The 20,850-nt window shown below is 42.4% G+C and overlaps 1 protein-coding gene and 1 long non-coding RNA gene across 3 annotated transcripts in view; one reads left to right on the top strand and one right to left on the bottom strand.

The window, feature by feature from the left end:
• ide (insulin-degrading enzyme) overlaps window positions 1-20,850 on the top strand; it is a 28,833-nt gene that overhangs the window by 2,463 nt on the left and 5,520 nt on the right. Inside the window, exons 4-22 of one of the 2 annotated variants that reach the window (XM_069689927.1) lie at window positions 1,190-1,359; window positions 2,165-2,287; window positions 3,361-3,473; window positions 3,675-3,837; window positions 4,240-4,332; window positions 4,495-4,586; window positions 5,128-5,208; window positions 5,804-5,907; window positions 7,495-7,597; window positions 7,736-7,858; window positions 8,260-8,342; window positions 10,061-10,205; window positions 12,554-12,664; window positions 12,907-13,027; window positions 13,956-14,047; window positions 15,650-15,761; window positions 18,441-18,608; window positions 19,144-19,416; window positions 20,403-20,464. In XM_069689927.1, coding sequence (XP_069546028.1) covers window positions 1,190-1,359; window positions 2,165-2,287; window positions 3,361-3,473; window positions 3,675-3,837; window positions 4,240-4,332; window positions 4,495-4,586; window positions 5,128-5,208; window positions 5,804-5,907; window positions 7,495-7,597; window positions 7,736-7,858; window positions 8,260-8,342; window positions 10,061-10,205; window positions 12,554-12,664; window positions 12,907-13,027; window positions 13,956-14,047; window positions 15,650-15,761; window positions 18,441-18,608; window positions 19,144-19,416; window positions 20,403-20,464 — 2,332 coding nt within the window. Of the gene's footprint in view, window positions 1-1,189; window positions 1,360-2,164; window positions 2,288-3,360; window positions 3,474-3,674; window positions 3,838-4,239; window positions 4,333-4,494; window positions 4,587-5,127; window positions 5,209-5,803; window positions 5,908-7,494; window positions 7,598-7,735; window positions 7,859-8,259; window positions 8,343-9,234; window positions 9,380-10,060; window positions 10,206-12,553; window positions 12,665-12,906; window positions 13,028-13,955; window positions 14,048-15,649; window positions 15,762-18,439; window positions 18,609-19,143; window positions 19,417-20,402; window positions 20,465-20,850 lie in introns of both variants that reach the window. The other variant, XM_069689926.1, reaches the window with a different exon arrangement.
• LOC138615991 (uncharacterized) lies at window positions 68-13,575 on the bottom strand. The gene is made up of 4 exons (XR_011310572.1): window positions 13,496-13,575; window positions 13,299-13,419; window positions 4,468-4,619; window positions 68-132 (listed from the first exon to the last, which is right to left on the bottom strand). It is a non-coding gene; the product is annotated as an uncharacterized lncRNA (long non-coding RNA).

Below are 20,850 nucleotides of genomic sequence, written 5' to 3'. Positions count from 1 at the left end.
CAGATGTCATGTGTTTGCCTAAGTGCTCGTTGAGTTATCAGTACACAGTGTTCCCCTCGGGAGTCGTCGTCAACCTCAGGCACCGGGTGAGATTGATGGCTTCAGCCTTGCAGGGGGCTCCGCACGTGTCAGCTGTGGTGGTTTGAAAAGGACACTTGGGTGGTCAGAATTTAACCAATAAGGGTAAACTTACCTAATTAGAAATGAATGATGGTCTAGCAAGCACCTGTTTCAGTGGCATAGGCTAATTGTTCCCTTGCACCAGTGAGTTGTGAAGGCCATCTGGACTTTAGTGGGAGGAAAGGACAGTGCAGAGTGAGCTGAATTATTGACGATGCTGCTTCTTTGAAAACGTTGGGTCTAAAAGGACCATGTGTTATTAACAAGCCTGGTTTTCATACCCATGCTAGTATTAATCCAACAATATTTATATCACACTTTTGTGTCTAGGTGGTTTATTTATTTATTTGATTTACCTTGATTGATTGTCCAGATGTCACCTCTACCTAACGCAAAGTTTGCTGAAATATTTTTAGCTTGCACACATAACATTCATCTTGGTCATGGTGTGAATCTCTTATAATCAAACAGCAACATCATCTTCTTTTTTTTTTTCTAGGCCTGCTATTCAGTAGTGGCTTAAACAATCACACAAATATTAGAATGCACCTCAGTGAACCTCGTACTAAAGACTGATTGTGTTTTAGCGTGAGCATTTTAAGGATACAACACCTATAAACACCTGCTAGTGAAAACGTTCACGGTGCAGTTGTTGTAATTGTGCAGTTGTATTGTAACTTGACTTCAAACAACCAGCTGCTGTGACAACGCTACATTTCTCGTCAGCTCCAGGAAGGATTTCAGATGGGTACAATATCTGTGTCATCAATCTTTAAATCTTCACTGTTCACTTCTGTGTGCACTTTGCATTTCCTCATTTGCATGGCAGTTGCTCTGACCTTGTACTCATGCAAATGTTTTTTCATCATTTCATGTGTATGTCGCAGTGTGTGTCTACAAATGGTCCTATTGTTCACACTAACAATATTCATTTAATATAGAACAGCATTGTTCAACTCGCAAATTAAAAAAAGATCACAGAGCCTTCAGTGTTAGTATTGTTCATCTGTATACCAGCATACCAAAATGTAATGGTTTATGTTAACCTGTCATATTGCAAACTCTGCAGGTTTGCTCAGTTCTTCCTGTGCCCGTTGTTTGATGAGAGCTGTAAGGACCGCGAGGTGAATGCTGTGGACTCTGAGCATGAGAAGAACCTGATGAATGATGCCTGGAGGCTGTTTCAGTTGGAGAAGGCGACTGGCAACTCAAACCACCCCTTCAGTAAATTTGGAACAGGTAGAAACCCACACGAGTTCTCGCCAGACCGCACTTAAGACACTATATCATCATATTATTCTGTCTCGATTGTTGTGGTAGGTCGTCGTGTCTGTCATATGAGCGTGTCTGTCTCTACACATGGAGACGCGGAGTGAATACGTCCGGAGAGCAATATGTGTTTAAGCACCATCAGACAGTACTTAAGTATTTCTAGTTTTCTCCCAACTATAGGACAGAGATAATGTGATTTAGAGTTTGGATTCCCAGATCAGAGTAACATGGAGTTGGAGCAGCTCTAAACTCAAAATATCCACCTGATGGCAGTCTTGAATTGTATAATCTGTGTTCCAGTTAAGAATAGAAGAGGATCAGACAGGCCTGAGAGCCATGCACTCATAGCAGACTAACATAATCTTCTCCAGCCTGTTGTTTGTGTCTCTGTCTCAAAAAACCTCAACCACTAGACTTGCCTTAGAGGTGCCAGATGTAGAAATATAATTCACTCGCAGACGGCAGGGAAGCAGCTTATTTATGTGCTTAACATGTTATTTTCACTTGGACTCTGAATAGTTAAAGCAATTTTTAAGAAGATCATGCTGATGTATGCGGTGATCATTATCTGTCCTTTCTCTGTCATGCACAGCCAACTGATCTGTCAATACACTGCTCATATTTCTCTATTTATTCAAACTTTGTTGATAACTGCAGTTGAACCTAAAGGATGTTTTAGTTTTTATAGGCTGGCAAAGATTGAGTGTGACAGTTGTGGAATTTTTTTTTTTTTTAACATGACTTCATATGTCCTGATTACTTTTTGTTATAGGTAACAAATTGACACTTGAGACCAGACCGTCTAGAGATGGGATCGACATCCGCCAGGAGCTCCTAAAATTTCACTCGACATACTACTCCTCCAACCTTATGGGATTCTGTGTGTTAGGACGAGGTAAGACTTCTGCTGTGTTCCAAATGGCCTACTTACATACTAACACTCAGCATTTTGAGTGCATAAGTGTGCTCACACTTACAAATATGTAAACATGCAGTGCACTACAAGCACCCAGATGATGGACTCGGAATGGTCCAAAAATTGCTTGTGAAGTGCTCGACACTTTCCACACTCGACCGCCCCCATTGTGGCTACTCAGCAGAAAAGGACGGATCACCAACACTGTACGAAAGTGTTTATTTTTCACTAAGTACCACCATACTGCTGTTGGGTAAAAGACATCAGTATGTTTATTGTGTGCGTTAAACAGAGGGCACGAAAAAAAAGTACAGCATTTGAAATATAATCTATTGTTTATGTAACGTTTGAAAGTTGCAACACTGCTTTTGTACTGTCTGTACAAAGAGAGGAACAAACATGGCAACTCATGGATGACTTAGGTGTTGCATGTTCTGCTTGCAAATTATTATGCAGTAGTACAACATATCATTTTCAAAACAGTTGTGATAATGTGCTTTTGTCTCATGACTGAAACTAAATGACATCATCAAGCCTCCACCTCATGCCAGCTGTAGCATTTCATAAAGCTTAGTTCTTATACAGTGTTCGCTGCAATGTTTGTCTTCTGTTTAGCTTTGCTGAACATGGAGGTGGTGATATGGTGACTGGCTGCTGGCCTTTCAACATGGTGTGTGTAATTGTGAGGAAAACTGAAAACCTCATTTCCTTTGTGGTAAAAGCAGTCTGTGTTTTACAAGTTCCTCAAACTAAAGGTGATATTCTGGAGTCGAAAATAAAAGCTAAATGCTAACAGGACTTCCAGCATGTTGAAACGATGATGGACACAATGTGTACATTTACTATGATCATTGGCTCCAGGTGATTCTCAGTTACTGAAAATCTAGTGAGGTTTCTTGTATATGTTGTTGTGAGTGTCCTGACAACTGTTTAAAATGCTCAACATATTTGCATGTTTCAGACGAGGCCATTGAAAGTTACATACTATAGGTTAACTGGGTCTGGATTTATTTATTTTCTCAACCATATATATTCTCCTGTTTCACCCACAGAGTCACTAGAAGAGTTGACGTCCATGGTGGTTAAGCTGTTTGGAGAAGTGGAAAACAAGAGCGTGCCTATCCCAGAATTCCCTGAGCACCCCTTCCAGGCAGAACACCTCAAAGTGAGCCGCTAACTTCTCTCATCACGTTACACTCTTCACACTTTAACGCAGGAGTATATCCAGCATTTCTTTTCTGTTTTCACCCATTACATCATGGTAACTGGCTGTTTTTCTACATTTTTACTGCCTATGGAAGACATTTCATCACTCATTTGAATAGTAAATAATGTGTTTTTTGTTGTTCTTTGTGTTCCGTTACAGCAATTCTACAAAGTGGTTCCTATCAAAGACATTAGGAACCTTTACGTGACTTTCCCCATCCCAGACCTCCAGAAGTACTACAAATCTAACCCAGGCCATTATCTGGGACATCTGATTGGTCACGAAGGACCTGGAAGTTTGTTATCGGAGCTGAAATCTAAAGGTACGAGGACACAGAGTTGACGACAAAAATGGTTGAATACATTTTAGAGAGTTTAGAGGTTAAGATTGAAAATGCTGCAGACATAAACGGAAGGTCTTATCAGCTATGATTAACACTGGGTTTTTTTGTGTGTTTTTTTTGTTTTATTATAATAATCTAATCATAACCATATATAACAACAAAACAAGAATACAGTTTTCTGCGCTTTAAAATCAAATGACAACAGATTGAGCTGTTACCCACGAGCGCGGCACTTTTTTATTTCACTGAATAGCTTAGAAGGGAATAATTTTCAGTAATCAAAGTTATTAAGAGTTCAAATTATTAAGAGTTAAAAATTTTCCATCACCAAATGACATTTATACTCCTCAGTAAATGAAAATTATGATAATTGTTTTTCAGGCTGGGTGAACACGCTTGTTGGAGGGCAGAAAGAAGGAGCCAGAGGATTCATGTTCTTTATCATCAATGTGGATTTGACTGAAGAGGGCCTCTGTAAGTACTGCATCTTACTCCACTGTCGGTGTACTGCAGTTGCTTCATCACTGGTGTGTTTTGCACGTGATTGTGTTTATTCCTAGGAGTGATCAGATTTATATGTGTGGGTAAAAGAAATGTAAATCTCCTTACCGCGGCGTGCTCTCCGTGTCGCTGCAGTGCACGTGGAGGACATCATCTTCCACATGTTCCAGTACATCCAGAAGCTGCGTACTGAGGGCCCTCAGGAGTGGGTGTTCGATGAGTGCAAGGTAATTTATGTCGTCTATTCAGTGGCACGATTTCTGAGGAACGGAACAAACATGATCCACTTCTGGTTAGTGGAGAAACTAATAAAGCAGCAGATACATTGACAACAGAGACTGATGGATTCAAACCTGACAACCGTTTCCTCCATCTCTTAATATCATTTGAAAAGACTAATATCAAAATAATGGCAATATTCTGACACGTTGACCAAATTAACTTAAAAACAGTTTGGATACAAAAGGAAGTTGCAATTGCATTTTCTTGAAATGAATGAGAAAATATTTTTTAGTATTTTGTCATATCGTGTTATCTTAGAAATAAACAGAAATGCCCTAAAACGCTGTGCTGTTATTTTCGGGCCATATCACCCACCTATACTGTACGTTTATTGTTTAAGTCATCTTCCCAAAGAGATGATAATAGCAGCAGCACTCCTTTTTTAGATGCGTCTCTAAACTTCAACTGTTTGCATCAGTTTTACGTGTTTCCAGGCTTCAGCGTGTTACATCCTCCACCTCTTTCTTTTTTTTCGCCTCTCTGCAGGATTTAAACAAAGTGGCCTTCAGGTTCAAGGACAAGGAGCGACCCCGGGGCTACACCTCCAAAGTGGCAGGTTTACTACACGTAGGTCCCCTCTCCATCTGCAAAGGTTGTTTCCAGGGAGACTCGGTGCAGCTCATTGCGTCTGTACCTGCTGTCGTCACCGGGCTGCCGGCTGCTGCTGTTGACTCTGTTATGTGAGACGGGAGATTTTGCAGAGGCACAGCCAGAATGAGGCTACCTTTTATATTTAACTGTGGCAGCAGGTAGAGTTAAGTACCTGATGGTTACTGCTGCTCTAATTACAGGAATTTTGTTACACCAGATTTGGCAGTGCAAATATTTTTCTCACCATTATAACAAGGCACAGGAAGTGCTTACATTACACCCATGCTGCCAGGTAGAATACGGTCACCTTGAGCATAGAAAGCATTTTGTCTAATCTTCATACACTCACCGGTTTGCTTCATGTAATTAGAAATTTGATATCTGGACACCAAAAAGATTTTAGATTTAACAGCACATATGTTTCATCCTCTTTAGTAGCACTTTAAGACTTTTGGCTTTTTAAAAAAGAAATTAATTGAATTTTATGTGTTTTCCATGAATGTTTTCTAGTTAATTCCCCCCCAACCTGAAGCAGGAAAATGCTAACAACTTCCTGCCCTTTGTGTTGCAGTACTACCCTCTAGAAGAAGTTCTAGCAGCAGAGTACCTTTTGGAGGACTTCAGGCCAGATCTGATTGAGATGGTGCTGGATAAGCTGAGACCAGAACACGTCAGGTCAGTATGATTAAAAACCAGGCTCTGGTCATGTGCAGAAAACCTTAGGCTCTCTTTGTTTATTCCTTTAACAGGAAATAAACACCACCCAAGTAATAGTGGCTTGAGACAGTAACTGAACTGTTCAGTAAAGAATATTATTGAATATTATTAGGTTATTTTCTGTACATGATGTACAAATCTCCTCACTGATAGAATTTTTTTTACTGATAATTAGATGCATTGCAAGCCTTTTATACATTACATTATGTATCATTGTACCATTATAACTGGTGTCTGTGCTGATGGATACAAAATAGAAAGTGGGGTTGGTTTGTTTGGATGAAACGGCTTTTCAATTTTCTCCCCTGAAAAGAAATGCCAGACAGCTTTACAGATGTGATTATCTCTGCAGCTCAGAAAAGGTTTAGTTTCTTATATCAGGAGACAGACGGGAGTGCTCAGGAATACATTATCAAGTTTTGCTTTCTTCGTTGGGAATACTTGCATCTTCATAGGATTTTACATAAGCAGTTTGTCGAGAATGAAAGATTTGTAATAGACGGGTTGTCCATGTCCTGTGTTGTTTAAAGATGGAGCCACGTCAGATTGTAATTGAGCTCCACAAAGCTGTGGGTTTTACACATGGACCCGATAGTTGTCTAACATGATGGACTACAGCTGAAACAATTGACAGAAGAACAATCACCAACAACTTGATAATTGATAATTTAAGCAAAAGTGATCTGATTCCAGTTTCTTAGATGTAAGTATTAGTTCGTTTCCTTTTCTACGATTTTAATTCTATCGGCATTTTTCCATATTTTCCGATGGAATACTTACATTAATTTAAGTAGTTTTTTTTTTTTTTTTTTTACCCGTAACCACACTTTTGGATCCAGATTTTGTCCTTTATGGAGATGCTGAATAGGTTTGGGTATTTGAGGGTGTGACACTGAGAGAAATTTCTGTTTACCTGTTGACTTTATTTTTAATTCACAACCTTTTATGAGGCGAGATGTCTGTGAATGAAAGAAAAAAAGGTGGGCACACTTTTTTTTTTTTTTAAAAGCTTAATCTTTACATTTACAGTCTGACAAATCTTACCTTGTGTGGCTTCAACACTAACTAATTTTCTTGGATGCTGCTGTTGCGTCAAGCAAAGTGCAGACGTGTGTCTAGTCCATTGCTTAATGAGGAGGAGATGGTGTGCACTCATTGGCTGACCCTGCCAGTTTGGCTGCCAGTCTCTTCCTTTACTGAAGTGGCTGTTTAACTTTGGGGTTCTGCCAGCACTGTTTTAAATTCATGACCGAGGGCTTCTTGATGTATCACTCTCATTCCAGCAGCTGTAAGTGAAGCATGTCAGTTTGAATCTGCTATACATTACACACTTGTTAATTATGAGCACTATTTCCCAGTACCTTGTTGTTTAACAAACGACAGCGCGTGAAACACAGACTCTAAATGCGCTCAGAGCTCCAGCTCTGTGCTCTGAATGCTGGATCAGACTTGTCCCCTCGACCTCATACATGATCCATAGGTTTCTCTAAACAAAAGTGACCTGATTTGCTTTTTTTTTTTCTCTCTCTCTCTCTCTTTCTCCAGAGTTGCAGTGGTGTCAAAGTCATTTGAAGGGCAAACAGACAAGACAGAAGAGTGGTATGGCACGCAGTACAAACAAGAGGCCATCTCCGAGGAGACCATCAAGGTGAGTGACTGCGGTCGCAGCGCTCTAATCCGATCACACACCGTCCTGCGTGTTTAGTTTTTCTGCTGTGTGATGAGTGTATGATAGCTGACTTCGTTTTATAAAAGACTGCTCACTGATCGTACACTTGTGTTTCAGAAATGGGAAAATGCAGACTTCAACGGCAAGTTCAAATTACCAATGAAAAACGAGTTCATCCCCATGAACTTCGAGATCTACCCTCTTGAGAAAGACTCTCCTTCAGTACCGACTTTAATCAAGGCAAGTGTTTTTTGCTGCACAGCTGTGTCATCAAAGTGTTGCCTCACTGCACCGGATGCTCCCCGCTCAGCTGCATACTGTTAGAAATCTCTATCATGCTTTCATATTGAAATATGGTATTGTGATTGAGACATTAAGCCTTTAGGAATGTCGTTGCCATGATGTCCAGATCAGAGGAACTAAGCTATGAACAACAGCGAACAGCTGAATCAAATGTAGTCTTTTTTTTTTTTTTTTGCTAAAAGACCTATCAAAGTAACTCTGTTGGATTCACGTGATGAGATTTGCACTATTTGCTGGTGTGCAGCTGAAATTTGCCTCTGCAGGCATTTCTATGGTTATGTTTGCACAGCCTGGACTTTGAAAATGAGAATTGCCTGTTTGGTGTTTATTTCTTCCAGGACACTGCAATGAGCAAGGTGTGGTTCAAGCAGGATGACAAGTTCTTCCTGCCCAAAGCATGCCTGAACTTTGAGTTCTTCAGGTGAGCAATTATGAAGATTTGTACTTCAGCTGGAATGTAAGCACAACGTCTCACCCAGTAAAACAACGTTACTTCATTGTAATTCTTAAACAGCTTCTAGATGTGGGGATTCATTAGTGACAAGCAGTAACTAAACGTCCAGGTTTTTTTTAGGGTGCCATGGAAACGGTACTTCAAATTATTCAACCAACAAAGTGCAGAAAAGAAATGTGAAAAAACACGTGTTTATCAGGAGTTTGATCAAGTCAACGACTGCTGTAGCTGCTACATAATAACAACGAGTTTTAAAAAGGAGCTGAAAGTCGTATTAATTTTGCATTAAGTTGTTCCACTTCACAACTTCAGAAGTAAGTAAAACACATCAGTTTTACTGGAACTACAAATCTACTGCAACCTGAACGACTGCCACAGTTTGACCATGGATGGTCTCAGCATGTTAACAGCAACGGAAGTACAAATAACTGTGGAAACACCACATAAACCTGAAATTCTTTTAACCAGGTTAGCTCACTCCTTAATTAAGGTAGGTCGCTGCTTCCTGGCTCAGTGTTGATATAATTTAGTTGCAGGATTTAATGATTCCAGACATGCAATCAAACTGGGAAGGTGTTTGCGTAGGCCGCGCACAGAAAATACTTCTATATGAAGTAGGATTTGATGGATTAGCTTGTAGCCAATAGTCAACACTGGAAACACTGCCCAGCCCTTCTGGGTGGAACTGTAATTAGACGGTATTGTTTTGGCGAATACATGTAACATTACAAATAGCACGCTAAAGTGTAGAAACAGGTACTGTACATGTTTCAGATCTCAGTGGGAGAAAATGTAAAGACCAATATCTCTACATGTTGTGTCTCTATGCTTTGTGTGACCACTGACGTTTTCTCTGCAGCCCGTTTGCATACGTGGACCCATTGCATTGTAACATGGCGTATTTATACCTGGAGCTCCTCAAGGACTCCCTCAACGAGTATGCATATGCAGCCGAGCTAGCTGGCTTGAACTATGACCTCCAAAATACCGTCTATGGGATGTATGTAAGTATTGACAATCCCTCCCCATCGCCCTCACGCCGCTTCCCAGACCTCACATCTCCTCCCCCTTTATCGTCCTCAGACTGAGACTGTGGCTCAGCCAGGCCTCGGTTGACAGGTAATATTAAGGCCTGTCTGTGGGCCGAGTGGAAGGTTTTATCACGCGGAATGATAAAGAAATGAAAGAAGTTTAGACATTTACAAAGTCATGTAGTTAAAAAAAACCAATGTATTTTCAAAAACCCTTCCAACCCAGGCCAGGCTGCACCAGCCTCTGTTCTATCTGCATCTTCCTCCTCATTCTTCATCAATCCTTTCTCTCTGCCCATCCACCTCCTGCTAAACGTTCATGACTACGTAAGAGAGGCTTTATTTGCTCATATCAAATCATCAGTTTTCTCTTTTTAGACATACGAGGGTTAAGTGCACACCTGTAACGACATCATCGGGTGAAGCGGTGTTCAATCAACAAAATTAAATTCATTATTTAAAAGTTGATTTGAAACTAGTGCAAGTCCTCCAGAGAACAGTTGTTGCGGGACAGAAAGCCGGTCATGTGGCTGCATATGCATACTCTTCTTATCATTCTTCTCATACCGCCTTTCCTTTTCTTTTTTTTTGACAACCCTTCATGCCCAGCCAACATGTTTTTGTTTATTTTTGTTTCTTTCTTCCTTCCATTAGTCGCTACCTTTACGCAGATCCCCTGCACTGCAACATGACCTACTTGTTACTCAGGTTACTGAAGGATGATTTAAAAGAGTATACATATGCAGCCAGCCTGGCCGGGCTGGTGTATGGCGTAGCCTCAGGGATGAATGCCATCCTCGTAAGTACAGCCGTTTGAAGTCTGGAGGGGAGTGGGGGCGTCAGCAGAGGGTCCACTCTCAGGCTGTACCGGAGTGAAAATGGCTTGGTTTTCTACGCTGTGTTTGATGGTGTGAAGTGCTGCCCTGGATTTATAGGACTCTCTGTTTGCTACTGCATTCCCTGCAAACACCAACTTAATCTCACTTCTACAAAATTCTCTGGAAAGACAATTAACGACTGCGTTGGCATTTTTATTTCCACGTAAGTCAAGGAACTATGTTGGAGAGAATCTCCTCATTATATTTCATGAGAGGAGAGCACAAATTTCCACACCACGTTTTTGACACGCCAACATTTTCATTTGTAAGATTAGTGTTGAAATGTATTTATTCATTAACAGTTTCGTTTTAGGCCCCCGTGGCAGTAAAACCGACAAATTTAAAACTTTGTGCGGACTTTCAGGAGAAACTCTGGCCGGTTCAGTCGAGGATGCATGAGCGACTGATCTCACAGATTCACTTCCAAACGTCACACAGGGTGATAAATTCAGACGGCGAATGTTCAGCAGAAGGGGAAAAAAAAAAAAAGGAGGAATACCGGAAGGCACGATTTTACCCACTCTGACTGTGTAATGCTGTTTTTTGGTCTTTTGGCTGCTGTTCTCCTGCATCTATTGTTCAGGTCATAGAGACAGTAAATGAAAAAGCATCTCAGTCTGAAGGAATACAATCAATCAATGCAGATTTGCTGACATATTTATAGTCCTATTTCTGCTGATGCAAGTGCACAAAGGATGTTGGGAGTGGATCTGTATCCAGGAAGTGTGACATCATTTGGAGGGACTTGCTCAATCAGGCAGCTCTTTGTTTTCCCTCCTTATGAATACAGCTTGTGTGTGTGTGTGTGTGGAGGGAGGGGGGGGGGGGACACTGAAAACCTCCCACCCTACGAATGAAAACTGGTTTCCAGGGTTGGTGCTTCTGTCTTCTTTCAAGCTTTCTAACTTCCTCACTAACACTCTGCACCCTTTGTCATGACCTAGTAACCTGCATTCATTAGCTACCTCTCTCAAAAGTGAGTTCCTGACAGCGGTGTGTGTCCTTGGAGACGAACATTCAACACAGTCTGTGGACCTGTGGTGGGATGCAGGTAATTGATTTGAGTCAGCAGTATCGGTGCGGCTGGCTGGCCGTTTGTGAAGGTTAATGATGTTAGGAGAGATTACTTTTAACAGGTGTCACCGCAGGGACTCGGTGACAGCGAGAGGCCGGGAATGGGATGAGTCTGAAAGTGTAGCCATGTAGTCGGAGGTTTTGCTGAATCATGGAGGCCCATAAGGTGTGCATGACATTGCAAAATGGAGGCTTGGAATAACCTTGACTTTTCTTTTTCTATTTTTTACTACTTTGCATAGAAAAACCTCATCATCAGCCACTTAGGTCTGTGCTCATCTCTTTTATGCTCAAGCACATTATCTAACATAGATGGGTATAAATTTTTTTTATGATATTTACTAGAGTAGGGAAAAAAATTTTTACCATAGCAATGAAGAGGAATAATTTTTATAACATAACATTTTTAAGCCTCAAGCGGCAGCCTCAGAAGCTGTTAGATTAAACCAAAGCCGGAGGAGCAAAAGCTGCAGTTCCTCAAATGAAACGGCCACTTGAGGTTGCCCCCAAAGGCTCGTCAATCCCCATAGACCACCATGTTAAAATGCCAGACTTTACTGCAGGAATAAACATGTTTACAGCCTCCTACAAAAAACACTTCTGGACTCTACATATCATGTTTCTCTTCATGACAACTGTATGAGGGATGAAATTTTATAGAATTCATCCATTTTATTGTATTAAGGCATAAAGTCATGCCTAATAAAGGGCGAGGCTTCTTTAAGTTACATGTGGGTGTGGTGACAGTTGGCTCGCTGAATGCAGGTTGTGGCAACCAGGCTCCATTCAGCCCACTTCAACACCATCCATGCTTCACCTTTTCACCCATATTTCGATTAGCCGAGAGTGAAGCAGAATCAGGCGCCGAGTTTAGTCAGAGTTTATTGTTTATTGGAACATTTTAGGGACCTGGTGTAATAATTATTGTGATTTATATGTTGTTGTGGTGATGACTCATCTTAATCTGCATAGTGATATTTTCATGACAATTATCTGACCAGCCAGTAATTGCCTTACCACACATTATATTAAACGGACACACCGCAATCATGAATTCCCTGGTGATGAATGGTAGCTAATGAATGCAAAAACCTTCAAATCAAACTCCTGAACGAAGATGATGTTTCATGCTCCCAGGCTTTCAGCTCTGTTTGCTGATAATGTTCCACCTGTGCTCTGTCACTGCTCGCTGCAGCTGTCTGTTAAAGGTTACAGTGACAAACAGCACATCCTGCTGAAGAAGATTATCGAGAAGATGGCCACCTTTGAGATCGATGAGAAGCGCTTTGACATCATCAAGGAAGCGGTACGTTCTGACTGTGACTCCATCATCGCTACAAAGTTATGATGCGTCATCAAACAAATGACTCCGCAATGTGTTGAAACATCCATAAATCCTGACGATCTGTTTTATTCTGCCGTGTGACACAGAACAGTAGCGTAACCGCAGTAATAGCAGACGTGATACTCTGCTCTGGTTTTACTTGACTCCTCCACTCCTCCAAGTGCTGAAGTGGAACTCACTCTGCCTTCTCCATCTCCCTACAGTACATGAGGTCTTTGAATAACTTCAGAGCCGAGCAGCCTCACCAGCACGCCATGTACTACCTCCGCCTTCTAATGACGGAGGTTGCTTGGACCAAAGATGAGCTCAGAGAGGCTCTGGATGGTGAGACGCTGCTCTTTCTCTTTCTCTTTACTTCTGTCTCTGAGCGCCTGCACTTGTGCTTATTGGTGCCTTTTCTGCTGCGGACCAAACAGACTTCACTGAAATACAGAATAAAACACATAGTCAAGCCCTTCTTCAGGCTCGAGCTGAACAAGTGAACTGTGCGCTAGTTGGATGAGATTAAATAACATGGTAGCTCTCAGTCTGTAGGCTGGTGTTTCCAGGTGTTTGGCTTCGAGTCGATAGAGCAGTGCTCCTTCTCTCCTCTCACCTGAGGTCGACTCTTCTCCTCCGTCTCCCTCCTTACATCCTCATTTGAATGCCGAGGCTGCTCTCCAGCAGATGCCTCCCTCGCTGCAGTCGCTTCCCTCTCCGCGGCGCCAGTCTGGAGCCTGAAGGGCAGATTGTTATATTTTTTATCACGGAGCTTTACACAGAGAATCCTCAGATTCACGAGACCCAATTAACCTGCAGGGTCGAAGCCTGTAGCGCCGTCACCTGGGCCTCCAATTACCACGACTTGTTCCCCTCCTTCCCCTGTCCTCCTCTGTCGGGGGTCTATGAGACACTGGTCAGTCTCCTGGTGCTGAGTGTATCGGTGTTGCCATGGACAAACAAAGCGCACGAGCGTGTGTGTGTGTGTGTGTGTGTGCGTGTAGCATTTCATCCTTGAATCTGGGTCAGACGTTGCTTGAATTCAGATTGGACAGCCCCCATTGAGACGGACTTGATTTTTGTGCATGTGTCATTGAATGTTTAATTGTGATTATTTCCATCCTGTGTGACCGTCCGTCATGAAGCTGCTGCTGTTCGATGAAATCACCACACACTCGGCAGATATTCTCTTCTTTTTTTTTTGTCACTGTTGATAACAGCTTGGGAAAATTGCTCTTTGATTGATTGCTGTTGTCTGTGATTTGTTTTCCAGATGTAACTCTCCCACGCCTCAAGGCCTTCATACCTCAGCTATTGTCACGGTTACATATTGAAACCCTTCTCCATGGCAACATCACCAAGGAGGTTTGTTCAGTCACTGTGTTTTTACTGCCAGCTTAGAGGATTTTAAATTTGTTACCTCTTTGCCGTGAACATGTGTGTGCGCTTTTCTCCATGAATATAAATCGCACCTTTCTATTCTTGGAGCCACATTTCAGTCACATGTCATTCTGTCCTCCGATGGTATCGCAGGGTATTACTGCGGAAAATCTCTTATAAGATGGAATCACACTTTTGTATGAGGTCCCAGCAGTCGCATCAGCTGCCTTAGTGATGACGGCGTCACAGCCTGGTGGACGGAGAATTAGACCCATCAGTGGGAGCAATGATCCATTTTGTTATCACGGAGCTACAGTACCGACCTGCTTCTGTAGCACCAGAACAAATCTGACCAAGTAGTTAGGCAGAGAAGTCTTGAGGCTGTATGATGCATGAGGAATCAGATGGTAATGTTTTCATTTGAAATATTTGATTATTAATTACAGCAAAACAGGCCAATTTGAATAATGGGAAAATATATTTAAAAAACAATTTACGAATGACTTTCTTGTTTGATGGCAAGAGCAACTACACCAGTTAGCATATGCAATGTGAACTGAGCCTCTCCTTTTACATTTTAGGAAAATAAACTCCGTAATACCAACTTTTTTTTTTACATAATTCTTTGACAACTGTCAGAAGTCAACGTAGTTACCTCAAATTCCCTTTGTTAGTCCATCCCACATACACACCTCACAATTTACCACTTTTCTAAGGTATTCTATACACCGGTGATTATTAAACTGGGTCAGTAGTTTAAATGACACAAACACCAGATTTTATTTTATTTTATCCCCTCGTGGTTATACTTTGAGATTTTGTGACTTTATAATGTAAAGTTTTTGTAGGAAATGTTTTTTTTTTCCATTAAATGTTTACCATTGAGATGATAATCAAAAGTGTTGTTGTACTGGACTATATTTTGTTTTTCATACATGAGGGTGGGAGACCATTGGAAACATCTCTGACCAGTTTAAAATGTCATTTCAGTGCAGCACATAACCACCACTAACTATGACCTTAAAGCTCAAACACAAAACTTCTTAGTGTCAAAAAAATATATACAGAGACATCAGAAAAGGTGACTTGATGGCAGAACACTCGTTTGAGTGTATGAAATTTCACTTTTTTGAATCTTGAGCACCACAACTAAAACGCCACTCACCTTCTATGTATTAGTGTAGTAAAATAAAAGTCCCTTTGGGAACCTCTCATCACCCTCAAGCTAAGCTCACTGCAGTTTTTAAGTGGTGGTGGAGAGAGTGATGCAATACCCATGTGTGCCATCAATTAGCACTACAAATTGAGGGTGGAAGTGGTTCGATGTCAAGACAACTTAATTCTCATCATGAAGAAGCCGCAGCGTAATTCAGCTTGTTGCGGAGCGTCCGAAGCAATTCTGATTCATTAGCTGCAAACGGAGGCAGGTTAAAGGAAAAACTGCACGACAGGAAGGTGAATTAGAAATTCTTAGAGAGGGGCGAGACATCACAGCAAAATGATGTTTTTCTAAGGGGAAAAATGACTTGATACAGATTTTGAGGACTAAAATGTTTTGCTTTCCCTCTCGTCTGTTTTCTCTGCTAGTCTGCTCTGGGCATGATGCAGATGGTGGAGGACACGCTCATTGAGCACGCTCACACAAAGCCCCTCCTCCCGAGCCAACTGATTCGCTACAGAGAGGTGCAGGTTCCAGACACACACACACACACACACACACACACACACACACACACACACACACACACACACACACAAACGCACACCAGTTAAGCTCTGTTGATCATCGTCTGCCTGTCATGTCTGTCTCCACGGCGACCGTTCAGAAGGGTCCTTGCCTTCGTCATCGGTGTCTTGCGTTTGTGAAGATCTGATTAAAGTGAACATCCCATGTTTACCGCAGAGGAACAACAGTCAGTGGAAATGGACGTCATTGGGCAAAATACGTCCACACGTTGCCCTCGGCAGCTCGAACAATGAGCACACACATGCAGGCAGGGAACCTGCGTGGCCTCTGATTACATTCGGAGGGTGGAATAATGTGCAGAAGAAAACCAGAGGCGTGCAGGGCCACCCGGAGACGTCCTGTGTCTCAGAGGGACTTTCTCGGACTGGCTCCAGACTGCAGAGCAGGAGAAAGACGTACATCTCACAAACATGGTGTTAGTCTCACAGCTGAAAGTTTTAGAGCAAAGAGTTCACTCGAGTGTGGACAGTTACACATCCATCTTTGTTAAATACACCATATATTTGAAAATGCCATTTAAAAAAAAAATGTATGCTCAATTTTGTAGCCTGCTCTCACGCTAACCGGTGAATCCCAGCGGGTACAGGACCGTCACGTCCCGTTGGGTCCGTCCTCTGTACAACATCCTTCCTCACCGGGGCCGTTTCACAATTTAAGCATTTTGTTCACCTGATTTTGTTGACTTCATGATTCTAATGTAGGAAAGTAGGCTCCGTTGTTTCTTTTCTACTTTTTTGTGCTGAAGCTGAGAGACCAAGTTAATACAGTTGGCTTTGATTTAGTTGCTAAAAAAAAACCAAAAAATAACCAACCTTCGTCCTCATTATTATTTTGCTTCTATATTTCACACCGTGTCTGTGAGCAGGAGGAGAACACGTTAGAAGGGGAAACACTGATATACAATCATTGGTCTGCATACGGTATTTTATTTGGAAAATTGACCAAACTCTTTGCCTTTCTGACTTCCTGCCAGGCAGATCTGTTCTGTGCAGTTTGACACAGCTTCCGTCAAACAATCTCCAGCGTTGTGTAGACGGGCAGTGATCAGGTCCAGAGACGGCCCGGTGGAGTCGAGGCTTTAAGTTGATTGACAGGCTGTTTATTACAAGGACAAACACTGGAAAACAATAAATCCTCAACTAAAGCTCATGTTTTCTGTTGCTGCAGCAAAGACAGCTGTAATTCATATCGTTAAAAATGTTACAGCAGAAAGTCGTGCAGTTTTCCACCGAGCAGTGAGAAAATATGCAATTTCATCTCTTCGTATTCGGAGCGCCACGCTTCTGTTGAGTTGACTGAAAGCTAGTTTACGCCACACCGACAGCCTGATGTGTAACGCTAACAGTCTGTGACAAAACCAAATACACAATGACAAAGTCCGAAGTTTCCGCAGTTCCCATTAGAGCTTTGATTAATCAAAGAGCGCCTCTGCCCCCAACGGTCGACCGCTCCTTTTTTTTTTTTTTTACAGAAAACTTTTGACATGTGGAGGAGAACGCGAGCGGAGACGTTGAGTACTGTGGACAGGACACTCCCTGAGCGCCGAGCCAAAGTGCTCCGTCAGCATGAACACAAAGGCACCTGCTTCACCAGCCTCCGCTCGTCCTGCATTCAGAGTGAGCTTGATCACAATGGACTCGTACAAACTGAAGCCGAGCGTACGAGGAGCCAGATGTTCCCCGTGCTGCAACGGATGACTCCTCTCCACGTTCTACTCCAAAGAAAATGTTAAAGTACAGATGAAAGGCAAGAGGAGGCCAGTTTGGATCCACTCGGCAACCCCCCCCCCAAAAAAAAAAGGCCAGATGTTGGCGTTGAGCAGAACGTGTCCGCCTTTCTGGAGAATGTCACCACTGACCTCTGCGTGAACTTTCCTGTACTATACTTGTCTCCGCCTCGAGCAGAGTGCTGAGCTCCAGGTGCATACCTGCAGTTGAAAGAGCTGGTGTGTTTTCACACGCTTCACCTGGACGAGTTACTTTACGCAGCTCTGAAAGACCCGATTATTCATCCAGGGATGGATTATATGAAGTCGAGCAGCTCAGCCGCTGAAATTCATTTCAAAGCTTATCTGAGTTCATGAATCAGTGGATTTCAGGTTAATGAAAAGGATTCTACCTTAAACTCCCGGAGCTGCCTTCTGCTCGCTCGCTGCATTACAGGCCAAGTTCAGATCTCGGCACGGCCGTGTTGGATACAATAACTTCAGCTTTGACCGGGTTTGTGAACTAAATTAAACGTGTACACACACAGCAGAAAGAAAGTATATTATCAAATGCAGTCTTCTAACTGTTCTGAGGTCTGTTTTATGGTTCAAAAACTGGAGCAGGATGATGGAGAATGACAGGATGAGGTTTTTTTTGTTGGTTTTTTTTTTGAGTTTTCCTCACTTCATTAGTTTCTGCCTCAAATACATGCCGACATACTAAAAACATGTCCGCTCCTTTACTTGTATCAGTGTTCAGCTGAAATATAAATGAGTTGTTTGCTTTTTTTCAGGTCCATCGCTGCTGGTTTTTTTTTTGTGTCAATAATGAATCTCCGACTGAATGTGCTTCCCTTTTTTTTTTTTTTTTTATGATGACGGCACAAGAGAAGGTAAACAAACAAATATTGTTGTCTTCCTCTCAGGTGGCTGGTATGTTTACCAGCAGAGGAACGAGGTGCACAACAACTGCGGCATCGAGATCTACTACCAGACGGACATGCAGACGACCCACGACAACATGCTGCTGGAGCTCTTCTGTCAGATCGTCTCGGAGCCCTGCTTCAACACGCTGAGAACCAAAGAGCAGCTGGGTGAGCTCACAACACACCGACGAGGACGCAGCCCGCTCTGCACGACGGAAGGAGACTAAATCCTGGCAGATGTAGTAGATTTGCTGCAAAGTTGTGAATGTTTGTTTGAGTTTCGGCTGCGTTTGGTAACGAGATCCCGTTTCTGTAAACGGCGGACGGCGTGAAGGTGACGTCTCTAAAGATCTGTCACCTCTGATGACGTTTAATAAGTTTGAGAATGAATGGATTGTTCGTCTGAGCCACATCTCCTTGGAAGTAGTGCTGTAATTATAGTGCTAGACCTAAAAATAATATCAAGACGGTAATAAGACTAAAGTGAGGAGAAGAAGAGCGCAACCTCAGTATTTTTTTTTAGTTTTTTTTTTTTTAAACACTTAAAAGGTTTATGTGCACGACAGTGAAGTTAATAGTTTGGAACAAACTGTCCTTTGAAGAGTTTTTCTGTACGAGCCGAGACTCCCCTTCCTGCTAAGCTCTAACTCCCCTCATCCTCCCCCTCCCCCTCCCCCCCTCCTCCTTCTCAAACCCCCTCAAGGCTACATCGTGTTCAGCGGGCCTCGGCGGGCCAACGGGGTGCAAGGCCTGCGCTTCATCATCCAGTCTGAGAAGGCGCCCCACTACCTGGAGAGCCGGGTGGAGGCCTTCCTGTGCACCATGGAGAAGGCCGTGGAGGAGATGAGCGAGGAGGCCTTCCAGAAGCACATCCAGGCGCTGGCCATCCGCCGCCTGGACAAGCCCAAGAAGCTGTCGGCCGAGTGTGCCAAGTACTGGGGGGAGATCATCTCTCAGCAGTACAACTTTGACAGAGGTGAGACCTCCCTGCGAACTCTTCATCCCGTTTGGATCCGATGCGACTCTTCCTCACCCGCCTGCTCGTGTGACACGGAAAGTCAAATTTCACGCTGTTGAGAGTTATCAATATTTTGCTCCGTCTCAGAGGTGAGCAGGACGTGGCTTGGAGCTGCACAAACTGCGATCGATTAAAGCCCGAAATAATCTGCAGCCGTAGCACACCTCTCCTGAGTGGCGTAATGGATCGTAATGGGCCTGATTCACTAGTAATCTGCCTAAAGCCCTGAATGATGGCGACGAGGAGAGGCTGCCAGGGGAGCGCTGGTGATTACTGATACTAGCAGTGCTAACACGCCAAGGGCTCCGAAAAACATACAACACACTCTATTAATAAGAGCACACACACACACACACACACACACACAGTGTCTCAGTGTCTCCATGGAGAAAAGCTGCTGCTGACTGATCACTAAGAAATTCTTATTGGATTTGGTTCCGTTCTACATTCATTTTATCTGCTGATCGGCAGCAGATACTTTATTGATCCGAGGTTTATTTTCTTGTCATTGTGATGCTAAACAATTCAAAGCTATGATATATTTTTATAAAATCAATCCCAGAAAACAAAAAAATCTAAGAAAAAAAAAGAAATGAATTTTTTTTTTTGGCAGCTTCAGTTTCAGATATACAAACGCATTTGAACACACTAATATGGAACACTTTTAAACATCCAGTTCTGCAGCTGCAGTTTAATGACTGAATTGATGAACCAACACTAAGATGGAGCGCTCCTCAGCGTTATTTTTGAAATTCCACTGACCTGAAGTGAAACGTCCGCCCTGCACGGTCAGCAGTTATTTGAAGTGTTCTTGAGTTGCTGTGTGTCGGCTGAAAGCTAAGAGGACCTCTTTTGTAGCGCTCCTCTCAGTACAGTACAGTTCTTCTACAGTCGTGATCATGTACCCGAAACTGATGCGCTCTGTTGTCTCTGTTGTGTTGCAGATAACATTGAAGTAGCGTATCTGAAGACGCTGACAAAAGAGAACATCATGAACTTCTACAGAGTAAGTAGCACCGTGTTTCAGCCCGAACCCATTCATGTAACAGGTCATCCACACTTTAGGGACTGTTTAGTTTCACCGCTTTCTTTTTTTGACAATAATAAGAATAAACTATTTGCATGGCGCTTTTTTTTTTTTTTTTTTTTTTTTAACGGCTACAAAGAACAATAAAAAAATCAAATAAAAAAAAAAAGCACCCACACAATCAGGATATAATACCAATATAAGACACAGGACCTAATAAAACATCCTGCGCAATGAGAGCATAAAACATGCAGCGATAAAAAGGGGAATAAAAACCAGAGAAACTACAGAATTATTGTAAGAAAGCCTTTCAAGAAAAGTACCTTTTGAGGAGATTTAAAAGAAAGCTCAGAGCCAGCTCACCT

This window comes from Brachyistius frenatus, unplaced genomic scaffold, assembly GCF_029030835.1.
Source record: "Brachyistius frenatus isolate BFR_SWC_R1_liver_20210118 unplaced genomic scaffold, ASM2903083v1 Contig_8, whole genome shotgun sequence".
In the NCBI taxonomy this organism is placed as follows: Eukaryota; Metazoa; Chordata; class Actinopteri; family Embiotocidae; genus Brachyistius; species Brachyistius frenatus.
The sequence above is the reverse complement of the archived record's forward strand: the minus strand, read 5'-3'. Positions and strand labels throughout refer to the sequence as shown.